Source organism: Molothrus aeneus, chromosome 3 (assembly GCF_037042795.1).
Source record: "Molothrus aeneus isolate 106 chromosome 3, BPBGC_Maene_1.0, whole genome shotgun sequence".
Lineage (NCBI taxonomy): Eukaryota > Metazoa > Chordata > Aves > Passeriformes > Icteridae > Molothrus > Molothrus aeneus.
In genome coordinates, this window is record NC_089648.1 from 64,793,651 (window position 1) to 64,817,715 (window position 24,065).

A 24,065-nucleotide genomic window follows, 5' to 3' on the forward strand; every position below is an offset into this window, starting at 1 on the left:
TGGTCGGGGAGGCGGGGCCCGCCGCTCCCAGCAGCCTCTGCGCGGCTCGCGCCCGCCCGGGCCGGGAAACCGCGCTTCCCAGCGGGAAGCGCGCGCCCGGGAGGGGCGGGGCGCGAGGCGCGGCGGGCGGGAAGGAAGGAAGGAAGGCGGTCAAGGGGCCCGGTGTCCGCGGTGTCGCTGCTGCCATGGTGCTGTGCGACGTGTGCGGCCGGGCCCTGCCCTCTGAGGCGGCGGCCGGGCGGCACCTACGGCGCCCGTCCCTGTGCCGCCGCCAGCCCCGCTGTCCGCTCTGCGCCGCCGCCGTGGACTGCGGCGAGCTCCGGCGGCACATGGAGACGGCCCACCCGGAGCCGGGCCCGCCGGGCTCCCGGCGCCCCGGGGCGCCGCCCGAGTGCCCGTTCTGCGGGGAGGCGGCGGGGCGGGAGCTGGAGGAGCACGTCAGGGTGCGGCACGGGCACCTGCTGGGCGCCCCGGGCACGGGTGAGCGGCGCTGGGGTGGGATGGGTCTCTCCGCGGGGATCGGGGACGAGGAACCGGCCGGGGGATAAAGTTGGAGCAAAGGAAGTAGTTATGTGTTTAGGTAGTGTAGTTTAATGAACTAATTTAATTAGTTCATTCTGGGTGTGATGAGAATTTTATTTTGTCTACCTGGCCGAATGCGGGTAGTTAATTAAGAAACTTAAGGGTGGCATCTCTGCTGATGGGTAATACCCTTAGACTAACATTTGTGATGAAACAAGCTACATATACTGACTAGATAGATGATGGTTAGGATGCAAAATGTGCCTGTACAGTCAACCACACTGCATCATCTGTGATTAAAATGTTTTTCGTAACAAATCCCCCCCCCCAAGAACACACCCACCCCACACCCAGGTCTTAGCATTGAACAACATTTTACTTCCATGTGCGCAACTAATGCAGGATTTGAATAGTTTACTTGCCTGCGTGCTAGTTTCTGCTTTAAAAATAGTTGTATTAAGGTGTTTTAGTTTTTTATGTATTTAACAGGTTTCAGGAAACTGTATTTGTCAGGGTTACGTTAAATGCTTCTGGTGAATGTAGATGATTATACCACCAAGTTTTCCTCCAACCAGTCATAAACATTTGGCTGGGACAAATGCCTTCCAGAAACTGCTAACACAGGGTATCAATTCTTGTGCTTCGTGAACAGAGGAAGGTGCAGATAAATCCTAGGGACTCGAGGAGAGCTGTAAAGATGGAGTCAGGCACTTGTCTGTGGTTCCTAGTGACAGAACAACAGGCAGTGAGCGCAAGTCAAAATATGAGGAATGCTATTTAAATACAAGAATGCTTCTTTCTACTGTGAAAGTGGTTAAACACTGTTCCTCTGGGGAGTTTGTGAAGAGTCTATACTTGGAATTATTCAAAAAATGACTGGGAAAAGCTGTGTGTAACTTAACCTATTTAATGTGACCATTCTACCAGGGATTATATAATCTCCAGAAATCCTTTTGAATTTTACCTATACTACGTGGTACCCTCAATAATAATCCTAAAACTGCAGAAAGAACATTTATTTGAGGAGATGTGGGAAGACCAACAAAATAACAATGACACCACTTTTTATTCTTTCAGGCCAACAACTGCTGTGTTATTATGTGAATGTTAAACTTTTCTGTTAGCAGAACACATCTTCTTATTAATGGTTTCATATTTAAGACGAAGCATTTCTTGATACAAATGTTTTCATAGCAAATTGTGATCTGTAAGTTAAATGGGGAAAAAAAAACTTAATCAAAAGAAGGAAAATATGTCTTAAATTTTTAATGTATTTAGGTACAAATTCTTAACTGCTGAAGAGAGTAACAGCTGTTTAGAATTTGCTTCCTTTCACTGAGGAATTTCAGTGGCAACACAAACTTCATTACTGTGTATTTGTTTTAGATTGTATATCAGTTAGGGGATGATTCTTGCAGAGAACCACAGGAATTGCATTAATCAAGGAACTGAATTTCTTTTTCAGACACAGGAAACACTGAACAGCTGTATGAATGTCCTATGTGTAGTCTTACCTGTACAAACATTCAGATTCTTGAAGAACATGTGAATTTACACTTAGAGGAACATAACTTTTCAGAAGGTATGTGAAAGGGCACAGGCTTGATAATACTTGAAAGCATTTGCAGGTATTTGCATGTTGTGAAGAAGAGTGTAGAATCTCACATGAAATTTAAAAAAATATATTTCTGTATTTAAAGGGAATTTGGCCGCATGTATAGTGAAGTTAACATAGCTAAGGTCCTATCACTTGCCCAAGTGCTCTTGTTTATTACCAGGCTAATAAGGAAGTCTATGCATGCTAGCCAAAGGAAAATCTTGGAGCAAAAAATCTTTAAAAGACAACAGTGATATATATTTGTTTTTCTAGCTCTATAGAACGTTTACATAAGTGGAGTTTACAGCAGCACGTTCCACTGTGATGAGTTGAGAATTTATAGCTTATGAAAACTTCATTTTTTCTCAATTTATTTCTGCAAATACTTTGCCGATTCATTAATCATAGCGTTAAAGTAAAAAGTCTAAATTAATTTTATTTTATAACATGGCTAAGAGAATCTTAGGGATTCCCTATTCAGTTCTCCGATTGTAAATTTTTGTCACTTCCTTGTGAGACTGCTAGCAATGGTCCTAGATGCTAATAAGTGGTGTTAAAGGTGCTGAGACTTCTTGCTAATAGTGAAGTGAAATGCAGTAAACAAAAACTGTCTTCTCAGTGCTGCAGGTATGTGCATTGTTTGCCAAGTAATTCCTCCAGTAACTGCATGAGCTTTGTCCAAGTCAAGAGTCTGAGTCTTGGAAGACTGAATGCTGTCAGTCCTGTTCAGCATTCATTGCTAATAGCTCAAAATAATGTGGGGTGCATCTCCTAAAATTAATGCCCAATTGTGTTTACATATGTCTGCTTAGAAATGATACCTCAAAGCGTTACTGCCCTCCTGACCAAGTCCCCTCACTTTGAAATGTTTCCTGGGTCAGGTGGAGACATGCGAGATCTAGAACTGGCTCGGCAGCTCCAAACTGAAGAAGATGAACGACAGAGATCAGAAGAAGAGAAACGAGAGAGAGAAGAATTTGAAAAGCTGCAGGTACACTCTTGTTTCTAAATTGTAAACTTGAAACCAGTTGTGCCTTTAGAAGCTGAATATCTTGGAATTGTAATGTCTGGAAAGGCCTTACCAGGTCAGACTGTGCAAGCCACACAGTCTGTGTTGAGGTAATGGTGCAGGGATGGGTTGGAAGCAAATTCAGTCTCTTGGCAATGCTGATCCTGGCAGAGTGCTGGACATGACAGCCTTGAGCTACTTGGCTTTACAGCTTTGAGTGGTGCTGGCTCAGGATGGGGCTGGCTGCTCCCTGTGCTTGCTCTTCTGCTCTCCCAGAACACCTGCTGCCTCTGCTCCAGCCAGCTCTTGTCCTCTGCCTTGCAGTACAGCCTGGAGCATATTCCTTGCCAGAGTGCCAAAGGCTCTGAGCATCCTGGCTGTCCTTTACTGGAATACCATCACCTGCTCCAGGTCCTGCTTCCCTCTACCTCCCATCTCACAGCCCTGGTAACTCACTTCCCACTCAGGCTACCTCCTTGCCAGACTACCTCTGTGCCAATGGCTCTGACAAGAGGGAGCAGAGGGATGTGTCTGCTCTTCCAGGTGTGGCTTTCCTAGTCCCATATTCATGTTCAGGAATGAAGCTTGGTCTTCAGCTCTAAAATAATTGTAATTCTGAAGTTTTTATGTCTCACATTTTTTCAAAGTTACTGATAGTGATTTTGAGAAACTGCATGGACAAAAGATGAATTTTAAAAATGTGATTTAAATCATGTGCATTCCATCCCTAACAGAGACAGTATGGTTTGGATAATTCTGGTGGCTTCAAGCAGCAATATCTAAAGAATATGGAAAGAGAAGTTGATAGAGGAAGGATGCAGCCCTTTGAATATCATAAGAGAAAAGCTGACATGATGGAAAGTTTGGCTTCTGGTATAGATGATGGGAGAACCAAGACATCAGGTAAAGATGCTGAAATTATACAACTAAAACTACTTTCTAGACCTTAGATTGTAGTGACCAAACCAGTCTTTAACAGAACGTATAATTCATTGCTTAATATTGGCTGTGTCCTAGTTCTAATCATAATTTTCTAGATCAATCCAAATTGTTACAGTCCTAAAGTCCTAAATAAGGAAATGAAATCATATCTTGGTATATTTTTAATCTGTGTTCTAACTTGCAGCCTGTTTTTCTTTTCTTTTTTCTTTTTTTTTTTTTTTTTTTTTTTTTTTTGCTGTGGAACTTGGAACCAAGTTGTCTGGTTAAGGGCACAGATAGATGTATTATATGTATCAGAAGATGTACATGCCTTATCACAAGCTGGTTGCCCTTGACTCTGTTGTGCTTGATCACTGCTTAGTACTCATTGGTTCCTAATCGAGTGTAGCTGTTCAAATTTGCAGCAGCTTTTTGTCTTGTGTTTCTGTTAATTGCTATATTGTGTAAGCTGGTTGCAGGTAAGCACAGTGTTCACCTGATTACAAAGCCCAAGAGAGGACTGGGAGGAGTAGACATCTACTTGGTACATCTTCTCTTGAATGTTTTATAGTTGGTGCAGAAACACAGGGCAGATGGGTCTCTGTGTCCCTTTCAAAGGCTCCCTTGTCTTTCCAAGACCACAATTCAATGGTCTTTGAGCCTATTGCTGGTGGTTCTGGCTTACAAAATATCCAGAATATTGGTTCTTGACAGGTAAAATAAAATTTCTTCTGTGAAATGGATTACATGGAAATAACACATTTAAAGTTTTTGTTCTTGGTAACGATGTAGATTTCTTAGAAAATAATTTGTGGAGACTATGGAATAATTCTCTTCACAACAGCATGGCTATGAAAGGGCTTTGAGAATTTACATATATGAATTGGAGAGAGCATTCCCAAGCATATTTTTTCATGTAACAAAGGAGAACTCGGAATATCCTATAAGAGTATTATTTCAAAATATTTGCAGTGATTCTCAAGTTCTGTGCCATTTCTGCCATTCCCTTTTTTTGTTTTTTTTTTTCCCCTCTTAGTTTCTCCAGGAAAAATAAGTTGGAGGGAATAAAAGGTTTACATAGTATGCAGAAGTATTGCCATGTTTTTAAGATGAGGTTGTACTGGAGGTGGCAAGGACATAGGAATGCTTTATTGATAACATACTTTTTCTATATCATTGTAATAGCTCCTTTGACTATCACAGTTCATAATTTAGTCCAAGCTGTTTAATTTAAAATAATCATTGTGTAGCAACAGTGGAAAAATAGATCTAGTTTTGAAAGCTTCATAGTACATCAATTCATTAAAGACCTCTGAAATTAAATAGGGGCAATTTCCACTGCTTTTGTGATCTGGGCTCTAAATGTAATGAAGTTTTAAAATAAATTGTATTAATCTGTATCTGTTCCAAGTTGGGGAAGGAATCTTCTGGTAAATTTAGTAGTACATTTTACAGATAAACTTCATATTTTGTCTTCTTTAGGAGTCATTGAAGCATTGTGCAAGTACTATCAGAGTGAGAACAAAGATGTGAGACGTGTGTGGCTTTCAGCAGGAGTAGATCATTTCCACTCATCTCTGGGTGACAGAGGCTGGGGTTGTGGTTACAGGAATTTCCAAATGCTCCTTTCCTCACTGTTGCAAAACAGCTTCTACAATGACTGCCTGAGAGGTATTAAACAAAATGCTGCTTGTTCCACGTACCTTGGATGACAACCTGCTGACTGATGTTTTGCCTTTTCATTTACACAGCAAGTCTTACAAGGTCAATGATACCTATTAAATGGTGGTTATACCACTGGAACTTACTGTGGAAGAGTCAGAGGTGAATACTGGCAAGAAATTGTGTGGTTGAAGTTTTGCCTTTAGTTTTTTTAGTGCATCTTTGTAACATCAACTGCCTGTTATAAAAGAAGCTGAATAGTTTTAATTAATAGCCTATTTCAGTCACTGTAACAACAATTCAAAAGCTTTTCTGTTCCAGATACTACACTAATTCCTAGTATCCCAAAGATTCAGTCCATGATTGAAGATGCCTGGAGAGAAGGTTTTGATCCTCATGGGGCATCTCACTTCAACAACAGATTACATGGTTCCAAAGCATGGATAGGAGCATGTGAAATTTATTCACTGTTAACCAGTCTCAGGATAAAGTAAATATTGCTTTTTGTTGTGGTTGTTATTATTAACTGCTGATTTAAGTCCTGTAACTTTAAAGGTTAGAATCCCCAACTGTGTGATGATGAAGCCACCTTAGTGACTAAATTTAACCATATATAAACAAACCTGATTTAATGCAGCATGAAGCTTTATAACTACTTACAGGTACATGTAGCTATTTATAGGAGGTACATAAACTGAGTAACTGCTTAGATCATTGAGACTTGCTGCTGAGTTATGCCACTTATGCATAAATTAAAGCATTGATTAAAAACTTCATTTCTCTGAAAGTTTCTTCTCATAAAGAATCTGAATTTCATCTGTTTTCTATGGCTTTTAATTGTATTCTATAGCATACATGTATAACATACAAAAAAATGTAACATTAATTTCTTCAAGTTTCCCAAGTTCTTGTTAGACTGAACAGAGTAGAGCACTTCTTTCTTATGTAATAAATTTTCCAGTTTGTGACAGTATATGTTTCATTGCTTTGTAATTATGTCCCCTACTCCTGTATCAAAAAATAAGAAAGTAAGGACCACTGGGTGCAGGAGGCAGGGACCCAGAGGTGAAAAGAAGCAGCCTGCTTGAAATTTTGTTGTTTTCATTCTCAATGTTTTGTAGGTGCCAAATCATTGACTTTCACAAACCCACTGGCCCTATGGGTACACACCCTCGCTTGTTTGAGTGGATTTTGCATTACTATTCTGCAGATAATGAAGGTGGTGCAAAGGTGGTGTGTACTTCCAAACCACCTATCTACTTGCAACATCAAGGTCAGTGTCACAATGTGCTGGTTTCTTACTATTCTCTATCTCTCTTTATAGGTACTGCAATTCAGAGCAGCATTTTTTAGTCCTTCTTTGTTGAATTGAAGGCTTGGTTTTATTTCCTGTAATTTTCCTATTTCATAAGAACAACATTAAAGTTTGTATTTTTATTGGATGGAAGAGCTGAATGTGATTGGGATTTCAGCTTTTTGACATGTACTCTTATAACTGTCTTCTTAAATTCTGAGTAATGCCTTCCTTGATCTGAAAATCAGTTATAACTAACAAGGTAGTAAATGGGATTTGTGTTTCTAAACTACTGAAACTCTTGTTTTCATAATAGGTCACAGTCGTACTGTTGTTGGAATAGAGGAGAAGAAGAACAAAAGCTTATGTTTGCTACTGTTTGACCCAGGATGTTCTTCCCAACAAATGCAGAAACTGCTGAAACAAAACAGTGATGGAACTGGTCTCAGACTACTTCAGAAATTTGTGGGTAGCCTGAAAGAAAAGCAATATCAGATAGTGGCTGTAGATGGGGTGCTCTCTTTGGAAGAGAAAGCTGTAAGTATCTCAGAAAACAGTTTCTATTTGTGAAAATTTAGGACCATCTGCATCTCTTTTTTAAGTGCATATGCATATATGGTTGCATGGTGAATTTTTTGCATCTTTTCACTTTCCTTGATCTTTTTCTCTCCTGCTTTCTGCCTATATAATCTCAGGATATCAAAACCAATAACATTTTGCATATAAATGAATGCCACCTTGATGCAACTGACAACTTCTAGGTCTTGTATGAAGCTTTCAGCTGTTTGCAGATGTAAATTGGGCTTTTTTAAATTTTTCATTTTCTTACAATGTTTTCTCCTAAATAACTGACTGTGAGCATGTAAGTTACAAACACTCACAGTGCAAAATTATGTTCAGAGGTTTGAGCTGTTGAAATTATTATGAATCCTATCCATGTGTTTGACTTTGGGGCATTTTACCTTTTTTAAGACCTTAGAAGTTTTCAGCAGATTGTCAAATGTGGTTTTTGTTTCTTAAGCTTTTTCTTTCCTACACGAACAAATTGATTCTGAGGTGTTCCAATTCTGTGGTGTCATATCAGCACTGTTCAGCATGTTCAAGCTTCAGGACACACTTTTATTTAAACAATGAAATAACTGGCAAGTGAATCACTTGCTCAGCTATATTTAATGTGTATGTTGAAACGAGGTATTGTCTTAAGTGTTTTCTGGCCCTGAACATGTCAGAAGTATCAGTGAAAAATGACCATCCTCTCCTCATACTGGAAAAGAGCCTTAAAATTCAGGACACAGTGTAAAAAAGGTGTTGTTTTGGATTTGGTGAGGGTGGTGGTGTTCATTTGGTTTTGGTTTGCCACTTTTTTCTTCTTTTCAAAAATTTGATTTATATTAAAAAATATCAGTTGTTTAGAGTGTTGTCTTGGAAGCTCCCATTTAAGTAAGATGGAACGGAACCTCTAAACTTGTTAAGATTACTAAACTGCTAATTTGGAAGAAGCTTTTTAAAGTGCTGGTTTTGTTCATCAAAGTATTTTCTTTTCCTCTCTTCCCACCTGTTTTTAGGCTCGCTGCCGTGCTTCTCAGGTCTTAACATCAGAGAAGATACCTTAAAGGATACCTTTGTAACCTGCTTCTGGAACTTGCTGGGTGCAAAACATTAAATTCTGGACTGTGACCTTAACAATTTTTAGACTAAAACTGTGTCTCCATAAATGCTCAGAGCTCTGGGAAAGCACAACACTGGAGTAAACCTGTAGTTTTTGTGTTCAGTCAAAACTCTGGTATCCTGATTCAAATGTAACTGTGAGGTATACTGGTCCTTGTCTCACTAGAAAATGTGTTATTTTCTTAGCAACACCTACTGTCTTGTAGCAAATTATGCACCGTTGGTAATCAGCAGTGGAAAAAGATACTATGGAGCTACTTCATTGGAGTTCCTGTCATGGTTTACCTCTGTAAATGTATTTATGCTGCCACTGTGACCAGTCCTCTGTTTCTTTACAATTCAGTCTGTTGCACCAGGGATTAATTTACCAGTAAACTTCTTTTCAATTAGCTGGCTTCTCTAGATGTATCACTTGAATCCGTGCGCTTAGGAGGTGGATCAGTGTTGGCATTGGCTAAGAGGTCTAACAAAGCAGTGTCCAAAATAGTGTGTGTGTGCTTTAGGTGCTGTGCAAGACAATTCTTTGGGATAGAGGAAGAAAATATTCCTTTTCTACCATGAATGAATAAAATTAATATATTTTTTAAAAGTGTTTATTCTATTTTCACTTCATCCTATTTTTTTTAATTTCTATTTTTTCTGTGTTTTATAATGTATATCCCAAAAGGACACTGCGTTTTAACTAGTGCCTCTGTTGTGCGGGGTTAATGCCATTTTAGAGACTGGAGCTGTCTGCTGAAACAAGTGTCTTGGGTGTTCGAGGCATTTTACTGTACCTAGGATGTGCTGCTCTGGTTGAATGTCAGAGCCCTGCCCCTTCAGGAGGGGAGCTGATGGCTGGGAGGGATGGTGGAGTGTGTTGCAGAGGTAGTACAGGGTGCTTTTGCTTTACCAGCTTTACCATCATGCATCCACCTATTGTAATTGGAGTTTAGATACATCCCTTTCCTTTAGACTGCCTTCTATGCTGACACCCAAATACAGGTGTAAGAGCCTTAACTGCTTTCTCTCATGTTTCATGTGCTCTGGCAATAAGAACTTGTTATTTTTGGAAGCAGTGAAATATGAACATGTACAGATATTACAATCCATAAATCACGGATTTTTCTGAAATATGTGTAAAATTTTAAAAAATAGTTACAATAATGCATTCATTCAGTAGGTATGTAGAAGTGGCCTTTAAGCTGTGAAAGGTTTAAATAGTTAGGACACTTCGAGGGGTTCAGACTAGGGAAGAGAGTTCCTGGGAATTGGGGGACTATCAGCTCCATGTTAGCCCTGGTCTGTGATGCAGGTGTCAAACAAATGGAAGGACAGAAAGAAAAGGAGAGATGCCAATAATGCAATCATAATTTGGATGCAAAATCCTAGGTTTTGCAGCATGCTTGAGATTATACCCCTGGCATCTTGATGTGGTAGGCACCATCCTCTGACTTTTAACAGAGCTCTAGCACCAACTATTCAAAACACAGCCTGTTCAAAACTAAATTCACTCTGGTCAAGGTGCAGTGTTGCAACTCACTATTGCCTCCATGCATTACAGTGCATGCTTTGAACTGAGGCAGTTAAAAACAACATACAAGAAAGGTTGTCAGCACCAGGATTTTAAATTACTGTAATTCTGTCAAAGTTTATAAATGGGGTTTTATTCAGTTAATATGAACTAGTTTTCAATTTAATCCAAAGTAGATAAGCAAATTCAAATATCCCAGCTAAAAAACCCTTCTCTCTGTTCACTTTAGCAAACAAACACACACACACACAGAGCCAAGCTTATTCTCAGTCAAATTCCCTTTTTATTTCAGATGTTAATTGCTAACAAAGCTAAACAAATCTGCAGTTCAGACTGAATCGCTACAACTTCTTCCAAGGACCTGGAGGAACAGATTTTATGCAATTTCTTTGTCACGTCAACCCTTATTATCTCCTCTGCTTTGAAATATAACAGCAAAAACGCATTTTCACATTTTAACTTGTTTTACATAATTTTAACATTTTTAAGCTATACATTCTCTGCATGAAAACCAATAAATATGTTAGTGTGAAAACAGACTAGAAAATTTCATTATTCTAGAAATATAATTCATGAGAAACTTTCTTTCATATGTAAATGACTTATCAGTGATCCACTTGGAAAATTTTCTGATTATCACATTTGCACAGACTACACAGGATTCTTGGATTTGGTCCAAATTTAGAGAGCTCCAATTCACTCCTTTAATGAAAAAATAGCAGTTTTAAACATACATAGCTAGAAATGGAAAGCAACCTTAGGAATTAAATGGGGTTTTATGCAGCTGAGTTGACACATACCAGAAATAAGTTCAGCGCTGAAGAGTATTTTAAAGCATCCTAGCAATTACACAGGAAGCTGGATGTAGTAACTATGAAGCTTTCAATCCAACTGTCTCTTTGGAAAAGACAAGATTTAATATCACATTAGCTCACAATTTTTTAATGTATCTGGTAACTCTGTTGGAGCACAGATCCTGCTTATTGCTTTGAAACATAAAACATTATCATTGAGACCTAGATGCTTATCTAGGGTTCTTAGTAGCCAAAATTAAAAAGATCAAAGGGACAACAGTAGGAACAAAGGCACATGGTTAATTTATAAAAGTATTTACAGGGTACTTGAACACTTATTTCTATCTACTAGAAATTCATTTACCTTGAATAAAAAAAAGGGGAAAAAAAAGGTTAAAGGAGGTCATCCTAAACAGATGTTCTTGAGTGATATGAGCAGAGAATCTTATAACCATTAAATTAATTCCATAATTAAATTTCTCACCTTGACTATGGAATTTTCAAATACTAAAATTCATAAATTTATTATTCCTCTTAGCAATGTGATACTTTAGTGCAACCTTCTTCAAAGATTGAAGCTGGCACAGTTAAGGCAGTCTACTAACAGTGTTTAAAATTCAGCACACAGTGTTTAATCATTGAGGTGCCTGTCTCTCTGTTTGGAAAGCTGTCTTTTGACACCATCATCGCTCTAGCACTGCAGTTTCAAACACAGCATGTTTAAACACTGCAGTTCTTGCAGTTTGGGCTTTTTGGAGGTGGTAAGGGAGGAGTCCAACAGCTGTTAGCTTCAGAAACAACTCTGAAGGATGGGCAACATCCCCAAGTTGATGTGTAGCTTTACTGCATTCTGTGCTAACCTTTACAGGCTGCCAACACAATGCTTCTAAAACTACACCAGTTACATTCAAACCTGTAGAGCACTCTGTAAACCCTGCTGCTGCAATGTGCACTCCACTCATAGTGTTTCAATACAGTCTGCTGCCAAAAGCAAACTCATTTTCCTAAGGTGGGTTTTGATTTTTCATAGAAGTTCATTGAGGCACACATTCAAAAAAACCCAAACCATCTCTGAATAAACCAACCAAACTTCAAGAGGCTTCACATTCTGATTTTTTTTTCCCCCTCCTGACCTGAACTCACCATTTTGAAAATATTATTCATGACTACGGCAAAAAAATTCATTCTAATTGTATGGAAATGGTTTCCACTGGACTTTAGTAAGGCTGTACAGCAAAGGTGACTTGTGCTGTCTATCTACAGCTGATAAATTGGGGCACCAGAACTGACTTGAATTATTAAAAAATTCCACAGGAGGAACAAAAAATAAGTAACTGCATAGTATGTGATCCCTTTTATTCACCATAGCTGTCCATGTTTACCCCAGGTGGAAGACAGCAGAAAAGCTGCTCAGCATTCAGATGCAGGTGTGTTTAGTGCTTGCTGTAACATCTTTCCATCTTGCATGTTGCCACTCTCTTAAAATGACAATTACAGAAGTAGGGAGAAAAAAAATTAGAGAAAATAGAAAAGTGTTTTCAGACAGATCAATATTTCTCAAATTTTTCATTTCAAATATTAAGTAAATTTATTTATAGTGAAAGTCATCAGAAGACCATTCTCCTGGATTTAAAATATGTTGTTTTTTTTCTTTGGAAAAAAAAATTAAGAAAAAAGAAAAACAATACACATTACTAAAACCACAGATGCTGTGGCTTTCCTGCCTGCCCCTCTCTCCTTACATATGTCCATACTGATGACAGAATCAGTTCAAATAAGTCTAATCACTATCTAAATTAACAGGGTTGTAGTCAGGGTCATCCTCTTCATCCTCCAACTCTAAATCATCCATTTCTTGGAATAAAGATTCATCAACCTCCACATTGTTTCCAGCTGTAAGGAATAGAAAGATACTTTAATTTCATGCAACAAGGAAAACATTAACAACAAAACATACAAGATTAGTTCTTCAATGTAGGTAACTGCTAGCTTACTTGGCTTTTATACATCAAATAGATGTAAAAAAGTAGATGCCACATTTTGTCTTTCTACAGCTGAAGTTTTTTTTTTCTTTGTATCAAAACCCAGTCAAGAGAAATGTCACACAGAACTTCAGAATTCATTGGGAGCAGGAAATTAACATTTACATTTGCCAGAAGCAGAGATTCTTTCTCCCCAGGACAACCAAAGCAGGAGCTCAGGACCTCACAGTTGGAATAATTACTACCATCCTAGTGAGATAAATGCACAGGGTTCATAAAAAATTCCTTACACACCATATACTGACATGCATGCATTTGGCTTTCAGATTTAAATTTTAGAAGCAAGATGAAGCTTTGGCTACTTTCACATTTTCTTCTGAAAGAGATGCTGCTGACCTAAGGATAAAACTTGAGGACTGGTATTTCATTTTTATATATCAACAGTGACATCTTCTGGTCATCAAGTAAAGTTTCTATTATTTCACTGGGCTTGAAGCCACCTATACAAGATAATGCCATTATCCTCTGAAAATTAGTAGTACATGCTACCGTAATATTAAAACAAACTTAGTAACCTGTTGCATTTATGACAGAATGCAAGCAGCAATAAGTATGGCAGTTTTAATCACCAGTAGCAACAGGATTACAAATTAATACATTAATCTCAAATCATCTGGGCACAGAGCCCAGGTAGAGGTCTGTTCCTCCCTTGAGGCAGCCAAATGTGCCATCAACAAACCATCTTCAATTTAGGTATTTTGTAGGAAGACAAAATTAAATTATTCCCTGTTAAAGAAACTAAACTTCCCCATAACTACCATTTTAAGTTTATACTCATTGACATTCATAAACTTGTTTTAAATTGTTACTTGCAGAGAAGAATCTTTACCCTCTTCTGCCTGTGTTTTGTGATACCAGTAGATAATGCAGCTGCATTAAAGAACTGTCTTACCTCAAAACTCAGGTATTTTAAACTAGGATACTAAAAAACGGTGCAGCAAATTAAACAGGTATGTTACTGTGAGTATGTATGCTTTTATGTGCTTTATCTCCAACTGGTTTTCCATGTTTAATATTTTTCTGGCCCAGGCTTACAGAATTTTCATCTGGCACCAGGTCAGTATTTTAGGTAAGGTAAGAGGCCCATCTGCAGAAACCATGAAAAAGAACTGGGTTGCACAGAAGCCAGTAACATTTATTTTGACCTGCAAGATGTTTACTATTGATGTTGAGGTTCAGAGAATAGATGACAAAAGTTCAAGACCTATGCTTGAAGCCAGGGAAGGCTGGTGTGGTGGTTTGACAGGAAATGTGTTTTTTGGGATGCTGTGTTTTTGGCCAATGGATATTCAGGCTTTAATATTGGCATTTAACCTGGCCATTGGGACATGGACACGCCTCTGAGAACACAGGGTTAAAAGCAGAGCTCTCCCCTGGGAGGGTCCTCTTGGGTTTCCAGCAGGAAAGAGTTCGGGTCTCTCCCCCGGCCCAGCTGCTGGCTGGGCAGGGGGAGGGGAAAGCCATGAGGCCGAGAGAGGTAGGCCTGAGCCCCGGGGTGGAAGAGAGAGAGAGATACACCGGGAGCCATCGGACAGCCCCCCCTGAGAGACACAGAGAGAGAGAGCGAGAGAGAGAGAGAGAGAGAGAGAGAGAGCGAGAGAGAGAGAGAGAGAGAGAGAGAGAGCGAGAGAGAGAGAGAGCGAGAGAGAGCGAGAGAGAGAGCGAGAGCGAGAGCGAGAGAGAGAGAGAGAGAGAGAGAGAGAGAGAGAGAGAGAGAGAGAGAGAGAGAGAGATGCTGCCTGTTGAAACTGGATAAACATGGGCCTGTGCCGGATGGAGAAGAAGGGGGGGTTCAGCCGGCCGCTTGTAGGAGCTTTTAACCCCTTTTTGGAGAATGAGAACTTTACAGAACATTGACCTTTCCTAGAAGATAGAGTGGAAGATGAGGAAAGAAATGGGCCAGTGTGAGAGAAGTCTGGGCGAGTGAGAGATAGTAGAAGAATAGAGAAGAATCCTAGTGGGAAGAGATGATGGAGTGGCTTTGCTGGACTCTTTTTGTATAGCCATGGACAGAACTATGTTCCTTGTGATACAGAGACTGCATTCTAGGGGGAGGCAATGGCCTCAGAACCAAAAGGGTTCAGTGTTGATGCCCCTCGGCCCCAGGGGGTGAAAAAATATGGGGGGGACAGGTGTCCCAAAGGAGAGATTGTGGGGACAGGTGTCCCAAAAGAGAGATGGACAGACCCATGTTCCTTGTGATACAGAGACTGCTCAGTGTTGATGCCCCTCGGCCCCAGGGGGTGAAAAAATATGGGGGGGACAGGTGTCCCAAAGGAGAGATTGTGGGGACAGGTGTCCCAAAGGAGAGACTGTGCCTTTTTTGGATCGGGACAGAGCATCCTTAAAAGACAACCCTAGAAGCAGTTCTGGTCCGTGTTCAGTGGTGAGAGCACTGGACATGAAAGGAAGAAGTCACGATGGCAGATGTTCTCCGGGCGGTGCCACGAGTGACACAGAAACACACGAGGCTTCGACTGTGTTTCCAGGGGAAGCCCATGGTACAAGAAGGACTCCTCTCCTCTTGATGAACTGAGGATTGATTGTCTAAAAGGTGCTGCTGGACCGAGAGCTGGTGATTTGAGGAACAAATGTATTGTGTTGGAAATTTGGTGGGGGGAGGAGGAAATGCATTTGTGAGGTTTTCATTTTCCCTGTGTGTGTGTTCCTTTTTATCTGTAGTTGTAGAGTAGTTAATAAAGTTCTGGTTCTTTTTTCCCTAAGTAGGAGCCTGCTTTGCTTATTCCTGGTCACATCTCACAGCAGAAACCAGGGAGAAGGTATCTTCATGGGGGCACTGGCATTGTGCCAGTGTCAAACCATGACAGCTGGCTATTAGAAAAAAAAATCAAAAATCAGGGCTGAGTTGGGTTTTTTTAATTTTGTTGTTGCTTTGCTTTTTTTTTTTTTTCTGTTTTGCTCCCAGTCCAATCATTTAAATAGAAGCAACGTAAGTAAGATCACCTCAAGCACAAGGCTGCAAATAAATACACTTTATCATCTTGAAAAGGTTTTGGTTTTGGGAAAAGTTAAAATTCTGTTCACTCTGCAAAGCAGTACTTCTCAGGGATTCTGATATAAGATGTTAAGTCAGAAATGCAACACAGATTTTGCTTAGGAATTTTGACCTTTTTAAGCCACTGACTTTCAGTAGTGGAATCAAATAGGAATTTACCTTCCTCCAAGAACTGGATGTCAGAGGTGTCAAGGTTGTGATCCATTTCAAACAGCTGTTTACCTAGAAATAAAATAAAAAACAATATATAAGCAAGTACAGTTCTGAAGCAACTCTCAACCCAAGGCAACAATTACTCAGCATGTGTATTTTAGTCTTTTCAAATCAACCAATTCTAGCAGCCTTTTCTGCTTTTAACTGCTAATTTCTGTAAGCTCCCCATTCTGGTTGTTTTTTCATTCATCCAGGATTCATCCATGCCAACAAGTGAAATGGGTCACTGTAATGTTATTAAGAGTTTAATAATGGGGGGCAGCAAAAATTTACACTCCACAGCCTGTGTTCATCTTGCATTCCACATTCATTTAGTCTTCATCTTGCATTCCACAAGAAATCCTCCGTGGGAACTGGGAAGGAAATCAGCTGACTCCTCCACCTTTTTTCATAAATTCTCCCATTCAAAAAGCAACTTGGATCTACACAAATCACCAGCTCCTACACACACACACAGCTGTGAAGGCAACATTACAGAAGAGTGAAGTTTTTCTGACTAGTAGGGACAAGAAGAAAAGCTCAGGACTCTTTCCACATAAATCATCTGTCCTCCATCTACATTGCTCATGCAAGCTTCCACAAGCAAGACTGCTTGGTGTGCATGGTAATACTGGAATCACACTAATGACATCTGAGAATAAGTTTGGTTTTGGTTTTCTAAAGGGAAGCTTTCACAAACTACATTTGTATAGAGAAAAACAGACACCACATACTAACAATACTTTAAAGAACAGGAAAACTAGAAGCCTGATTTCTGTTATCTCATCTTTGCAGATCCCCAAATGCATACCCTTCAGAGAGAAATCAAGCATGTCCCCTGTCCTGTACTGCTTTTCATGAAACTTAATACCATTAAAATTTCCATCTCTGTCACATTTCATCAAAACTAGCCAGAAGTGAGGAGAAAACAGAACAGTGATACAGCATGACCGCATTGGTTATGTTTTTTTTTAGTTAATCAGGTCAAAAGTAGATCCAGCATCACAGGAGAACCAGTTCAAAGCTAAGCCATGCAGACTATGGAGGAGGATGCTAAGACCTATCATCAGTGTAAAAATTACTTTTAGACTTGTCATTATAGGTTGATAGCATTGCAGAAATTTCACAACCAGTATTAAAACATACCACTTAGCTTATTTTTGCCCGCTTGTTCTTCTTCTTTCATCTTTTTCCTTTTTATTTCTAGAAGCTCTGCATCAAACTTGGCTTTCCAATTAAGGAAATTCTCAATGGTAACAGGAGTGCCATGAAAACGTTGCTGGAAGAATAGAAAACAAGGCTGCAAACACAACTTGCAAAGCTACAGGTGAAGATAAGCATTCTCTTAATTATTTAAATTACAACACTCCAGATATACTGCTTGCTGTGAAGTATTCTGAGAAATTAATCCTAATCCTGAGAGTATATAAAGAACACATTCTTGTGGTTTTTGTCATGGGAGTCTCTCCTTAGAGAACTATACTGAGGTGAAAACTCTCGTGGAAGAACCCTGCATACTCCTTTTGGACCTAGACAGCAATAGTTCACAACTCCCCACTAATGTAGTGTATTTATAAGTAGGCAGCACTTCTTATCAACACTTAAGTGCAATCTACACTGAATTATTGCCTATTAAAATATATTAATCATTTTATATTGCTGAAACAGAAAAAAAAAATTATTTTTTCTCAGATATTTCTTTGCCAATTTTCAGAAATACAGAACCTTCCAAGTCCCATCACCCTCCAGCTATTTCTCAGAAAGCGAGTGAAGACTCATCAGTTGGATTTATCACAGCACAATCCACAAATGGTGAAACTATTTTACAGGAGGGCAAACAAGTACTGAAGATTGGTCCCACTGCTTCCACCCTATCCACTCAAGTCTACCAAGGCAGACAGCCTTCCTCAAATCACAGAGGCTGTGTGCAGCGTGACATATTCTAGTCTTTTTTGCTCCCCATTCCCTCTTGCTTCCCCTTCTTCCAGCAAAAAAAATTGTCTACAGCAAATCTGATTTCATCTGGGAAAAATCCCTTAGGAAGTAATGCTAGAAGGGACTGTGAACATGCAGTTAGACTCTAAAAAGACTGCTTAAGAAAAAGGGGGGAAAAAAGATCACTTAAGTTCATTTAACAGTCTACGTTTCAATTAAATAATCTTTAGAATAGCTGTTCTTTTCCCACTGCAACTGAGAACTGCTCCTGCATCAAACCAATGCATTTTAAAGAAGCTGGAAGTCTTTTTCATTGAAGACATTATTTTACATACCTTCTCTTCTTCCTCTGCTTCTCTTTCTTTCTGTTTCTTCTCTTCTTCTCTTCGCGTTTTTATTTGATCCACTATTTCATTTAATTTCTCCTGTACTGCTGAGACTAGAGTGAAGATCATTACCATTCCTAAATTTTCTTCTGCCTACAACACAAAGAAGAAAACTTGAAACAGAAGAACCTGAATGCATAAATATGTTTATAGAAAGCAGGGTGTTGTGCAAATGCAGAGGGCCCAGCTGACACATTCTGCACCAGTCTCAAAAGCTTGCTGTAAAATTCAAATTCAACCAGCCAGTTAATCAAGTCAGTTATCCCCAAATGGGTGTACAGCAAAACACAAAGACGAACGTCTGTGATTGGGTTATTAAACATGATACATATCTTCTGAAAGGCTTTTTCATTAATAAACTAAAACCTACAGTAGAAACACAACTCTAAAATTTGAATATCATAAATCATAAGAGACAAGCCACTTAGAACCTTTCTTCTCTTGGAACAGTTTACTCCTAAATTCTATTACACGCTTCTTTGAAGTGAGACACTTCATATTATGCCATATAACATATTATGGCAATTTTAAGGCAGTGAGGACTTGTCAGAAATTCCTGAAACTAAAGAAGTGGTTCCTTTTTTCCTTCACAATGCACTCTCACTGATCCTAAAGGTTGATGAGATCCATCCTCCGAACAGTTATGTTATCAAAAAGAATCAAGAATCAATGTGGCATTTTTTAATATTTCCAAATGAAACTGAGATAGCTTATTTTCACAAATTTTATATATATATATATATATATATACATACATACATACATATATATATATATACACATACATACATACATACATACATATATATATATATATATATATATATACACACACACAGAGTTAAACAAATTCACCTTAAGCTGGAAGTGGAAAAGAGGGGAAACCCTAGGGCACTTCCATTTCATTATTCTACATTATTGCACACACTGAATTAGCCCTATATCTTACCTCAATGATGTCATTCACCAAACTCAAGCCACAAAGTAAGTCTCTATAGTATGGAATAGGTTTCAGATCAGTAGCAGATAGCTCTGAAAACAACTGATTTGAGAGAGAAATTCTAGCCCATGTGTGAAGTGGTATCAAGCTGTAGCAAGATATTCTTTCTTACCTGCTGCTCTAGCAGTTTTATTATGTCCATGACATCATTATCATCAAGATTCTCCTGTGAGACAATTTCATATAGTGGAGTTTCATCGGGGTATTTTTCTCTATAGGTAAATTTAAGGGTAGTTTGGACAGCTACAAGATAAAGAAACACATATTCTTATGGTGATAATTCTGTATAACTTTAATGGTATGTTTGCCTACTGCATCAACAGCCTAAAGATTATAGAATATAAAATATTCTTGCCTCTAAGGAACGGTCTTCTTACACAGATGTTAAAACAATATGAACAGATTTAAACATAACCCAAGAGTTCAAAGAAATTAAGATGATAAAGTTTACATTTGCACCAACTATTTTTTTTAAAACCTACTCATGTCTGAAAGGTCTTTAGGAAGACTGAAAAACCTTCTGTGGTATGACAGGTACTAGAGCAGTAATCTCCCTCAGAATCTACCTGAAGCTGGAAAACAGCAAGAGTCTAGTAATAACAGAACTAGAGAAAATCTCAGCATATTAACACCTCAGGTTCCGTGTGCCTGAGTGAAGTATCAACCTCTGTGTTGGGTTCCAGGGCTCCACACTGTGGACAAACACACTATGTCCAGTACAAATTATTAAGTAGAGAACTGCCTAAGGAAAATGCATTCAATCTGAAACTGCTCAGAGCCAGGCTAACATGGAAACAAGGCAAAAGAGAATCAAGTTCCTTTTATACATCCTCCCAGAACACCAAGGAGAAGCTTTCCCTTAGTTCCAGACTCACAGTTTTCGGCAGCACAGCAGTCTGTGCAACACAGACTCTAAGCAGGGCTTATTCCTTTCAAACTAAGTAAGGCAGCACCAGTTTATTCCTTCTGTTATAGCATCCAGAATAGCAGCTTTCAAACTTGCTCGGAGTAAGGCTTGCTTACAATATGCCCACGCAATTGTTGGTACTCAAAAAATACACAGGGACTTGGGACCCACAGCCTTCTGCTCTGGAACTGCTCCTTAAGGGCTGCATATTCACAGCACACAGACTCAACTCTCCCACGTAGCTGGCACACACACAGTTGCCAGAAAACAAATCCCCTCACAACATGTCTGTAAGCCACTGAAAGGATGGTGACAACCCATGCTTTTTGAAGTTACACTACAAAGCCTTTGAGATTCAGCAGCCTTTGAGAAAGCAGTCCTACAGTGACAGCATAACATTTCTGCAAACTGAACAAGGATCACCCAAATCCTTGAACTATATTCGCGAGGGAATGTTTGCTGTACCAGGCCCCTACAAGGATCTAAGTGGAGGTATACACAGCTGTTGGTGATAGAATTCAATTTAAACATATACAGGAGAAGTTTCTGAGTAAGACATGATTAACTTACTTTCATCATTTTCTCCAGCTTCAGATGTCACAGTGATTGTGAAAGTTGTTGGCTTTTCTGACAGTACTGTTCAAAGGAAAAAAGCAAGAGTCAGGGAGAGTCCTTAAATCAATTACTTCTTCACATCAGTGAAACTGAACTTCTTAAAAGACTTATAAAGAAAGTAAGCTCTTGATACAGTGTTTTTAACTTATTAAGGTAATACTTTTCAATTAACAGCTATTTTCATACAATGTGATGCCAGGAGTCTCTCTGAATGAGACCATACATCATCAAACAATACTAAAGGGTTTCATTTTTGGAAAACTTTCTCTTCTGGAGGTTTCACTGTTCCAGAAAGTGCAAATCAAATGAAACAACTTCTGGTAGTGCACTGACTGCATGCAGAAAGCTACCAAAGCTGATTTGCTTTACTGCACTAAATGTGCCTGATGAGCATCCAGTGCACTCTTGACCGTGGACTATTTTTACAGTATGTCGGCACCTATATTTAAAACAGCTTAATGCAAGAAATGCTACTAACCAAGCAACATACTAGAATGAAAGTGTGTGAATCAGGCAGCTAGAAGACAGACAACACAACATAGCAAGAGCTGGGACCTGCATTTCTCCCAGGCTAAAAACCTCATTGCACAATTGTGGGTTGCAGACCACATACTCATGTAAGAGGTGCTCTGCATCTCTGTTATAACCTGTGCCCAAATTAGTGTACATGGTCTCAAAGTATCAACTGAGTTTTTGCCTAATTGCTAATGTACTACTACAATCTTTATACCCCTCTCCTCTCTTGGGCATAAAAGCATGAATGAACAATAACTCTGAGTAAGCATCAGAGTAAAGGCTGTATAAAAGAATATGACTTCCATATCAGTTTCAGATATCCAGCATCCCCAACTATCAGAGATCAGTTTATATACCTTTACATAATCTTTAAAATAAAACTGAAGACCTGAATAGATTTTCAGATTGAAGCAATAGGCAGTTGTACTGGGCAAACGTTTGTGTGATGAAGTTACTGCCAAATAAGATGCTGTGGAACTCTAGGCAGAGTAGACACTGTGCAGGAGGGAAACAGAAAATGCCTCAATTTTTCCACTGTTAATATTCTTTGGATACAGAATGCCAAAAATCATGTTGGACTAAGTAGCATTTGGATACTCTTGATTGTTTGACAGTAAATTGAAAATCCTGAAAAACTGATGAACCAATGTTAACGACTACATGAAAGTTCCAGCAGTATAACGTGCTGCACCAGGGAATTAAAGCTTGCCTTTTTTTTTACCTGCAACGAGGTAAGGCAGGTCCTGGCAATAAATTTACGGAGGAAACAGCATCTGTAAGCACCCCAAAACATCCCATGCCTCACGACCGCGACGAGCTTGCTAGCGGATAGGAAAACCGCTCGGCACACAAACCAGTTCCCAGGGCTGCATCTTTTGAAAGGCTTCTCCGAAGAGCATCCTTCCAGCGCAGGGGACCGGCTTGCCCACGCCGGGCTGGCGGCTGTGCCAGGGCGCTGAACGCGGCAGGGGCAGCCCACGGACCGGGCCACAGGGGCCATCGAGCGCCTTGCTCTTCCCGGCCGGGGAAAGCGAACCAACATCCCGAGCACCCACCCGAGCCGCGCCGCTCGGAACCCCCGCGGGACGCGCGGCAGCCCCGCCGCGGCCTCCCGCTCCTCCCCCCGCTCGCCGGCTGCCGGCGCGGCCCCGGCGCGGCCCCGCACCCGTGAACGAGTCCGGGTAGATGGACTCCAGCGCCTCCAGCTCGTTGCGCTGCTCCTCGCTGTAGTCGGTCATCGTGGCCCGCCGCCCACGGCCATGGGCCGCCCGCACCGCGACGCCGCCGCCACCCCCGCCCGCGCCTGCGTTGGCCCGGCCCCGTCCCGGCCCTTCCTAGCATGCCTCGCGCTCGCGGTAGGCGGGATGCCGCCTCTGGGCTGGGCTGGGCCGGGCTGCACCGACGGAAGGAGGCGGCGCGGCTGCCATGGCGGGAGGCCGCGCACGGAGAGCCGGCCCGGCTGGTCCCCGGTACCCTCACAGCCGCGGTGCCCGCTGCTCGGTCAGCTCCAGCGCTCAGCTCCGGGCAGGACGGAGCGTACCTGGCGTGCGGGAGGGATCCTGCTGGATCCCAGCCCGCGCTGCTTCCCCGCCCCTCCCGGGAGCGGCGGCCTTGGCAGAGCTGAGGTCCGCAGTCCCTGTGTTGCACAGACTAGTGATGGTACGGTTCACTCTGGGACGTTCTTGCTTGAAAATTTACAGGGATCAGCAAACTGAAGGGGGTTCAAATGCGATGCTCCAGGTAGTGCGTAAGGGTACCGTGAAGGCAGCTAAATGCCATTTCTGCCAGAAACTGGAAGTTTATTCGATGCAGCTGGTGATTTGCACCTTGAAGTTAAACAGCGCCTGCAAACTTCCCAGGAAACGTTCACCGTGATTTCAGGAGTCCCATCGCATCGGCGGCATTGCCATGATGCGTGTGCAGAACAGGAGTCACCAAGGCTAACGGTACTGGGAGCTGCCATGCTTTGGGGTTACCTGCCAGGATGGATTTAAGACTGACGAGGGTTAAACAACAGCAGACCCTGATGGGTACATGGTACACAGAGTAGATGTAAGGTCCATCTCGTTCCTGGCCCCATGGCTGGCAATTTTTCCGCAGATACATTTTATAAGCACAAGGTTTTCAGAAAAGTTGCCATGGGCATAAAGACAATAATTCGCAAGTGAGTAAATTGAAATTCCAAGTGGATTATTGGGTAAGATTATTCATTTCAGCAGCGTTTGACTGTTTAACTGTACCAACTCAGAGTTGTCTGTAATCATGAATGAATTTAAAAGCTGTGCCTTCACTACCAATCCATGACATGTTTCAAAGAGGAGAGGAATAAAGGGAAATATCCCAAAACTTAAAATACTACAGCTGTAGTACTATGGATTAATATATACTAACAAAATGATAGTCTGTTTAGTATATTGGCAGGCTGACTTCACAGTGACAGTATTTCCACTCTATTTTAAATTACATATCATTATGA

At 40.6% G+C, this 24,065-nt stretch overlaps 2 protein-coding genes across 2 annotated transcripts; one reads left to right on the plus strand and one right to left on the minus strand.

Annotated features, from left to right (window-relative positions):
* Positions 1–147: 147 nt before the first annotated feature.
* Positions 148–9,265, plus strand: ZUP1 (zinc finger containing ubiquitin peptidase 1). The gene is made up of 9 exons (XM_066545793.1): positions 148–480; positions 1,988–2,104; positions 3,001–3,110; positions 3,863–4,031; positions 5,532–5,720; positions 6,033–6,201; positions 6,833–6,984; positions 7,322–7,542; positions 8,571–9,265. The coding sequence occupies exons 1-9, from the start codon at positions 186–188 to the stop codon at positions 8,616–8,618; spliced, it is 1,470 nt and encodes a 489-aa protein (XP_066401890.1). The 5' UTR covers positions 148–185; the 3' UTR covers positions 8,619–9,265.
* Positions 9,266–10,446: 1,181 nt separating this feature from the next.
* RWDD1 (RWD domain containing 1) lies at positions 10,447–22,895 on the minus strand. The gene is made up of 7 exons (XM_066547093.1): positions 22,755–22,895; positions 21,029–21,094; positions 19,664–19,794; positions 18,501–18,644; positions 17,377–17,509; positions 16,198–16,260; positions 10,447–12,873 (listed from the first exon to the last, which is right to left on the minus strand). Exons 1-7 carry the CDS (start codon positions 22,825–22,827, stop codon positions 12,761–12,763), a joined length of 723 nt encoding a protein of 240 aa, XP_066403190.1. The 5' UTR covers positions 22,828–22,895; the 3' UTR covers positions 10,447–12,760.
* Between the last annotated feature and the right edge of the window lie 1,170 nt (positions 22,896–24,065).

Coding starts and splice junctions, on each gene's coding strand:
- ZUP1 (XM_066545793.1), top strand. CDS start 186: ATGGTGCTGTGCGACGTGTGCGGCCGGGCCCTGCCCTCTGAGGCGGCG. Junction 2,105..3,000: donor GGAACATAACTTTTCAGAAG/GTATGTGAAAGG, acceptor TTCCTGGGTCAG/GTGGAGACATGCGAGATCTA. Junction 4,032..5,531: donor TGGGAGAACCAAGACATCAG/GTAAAGATGCTG, acceptor TGTCTTCTTTAG/GAGTCATTGAAGCATTGTGC.
- RWDD1 (XM_066547093.1), bottom strand. CDS start 22,827: ATGACCGACTACAGCGAGGAGCAGCGCAACGAGCTGGAGGCGCTGGAG. Junction 19,795..21,028: donor AGCTGGAGAAAATGATGAAA/GTAAGTTAATCA, acceptor TTTATCTTGTAG/CTGTCCAAACTACCCTTAAA. Junction 16,261..17,376: donor GGGCAAAAATAAGCTAAGTG/GTATGTTTTAAT, acceptor TTTTATTTCTAG/GTAAACAGCTGTTTGAAATG.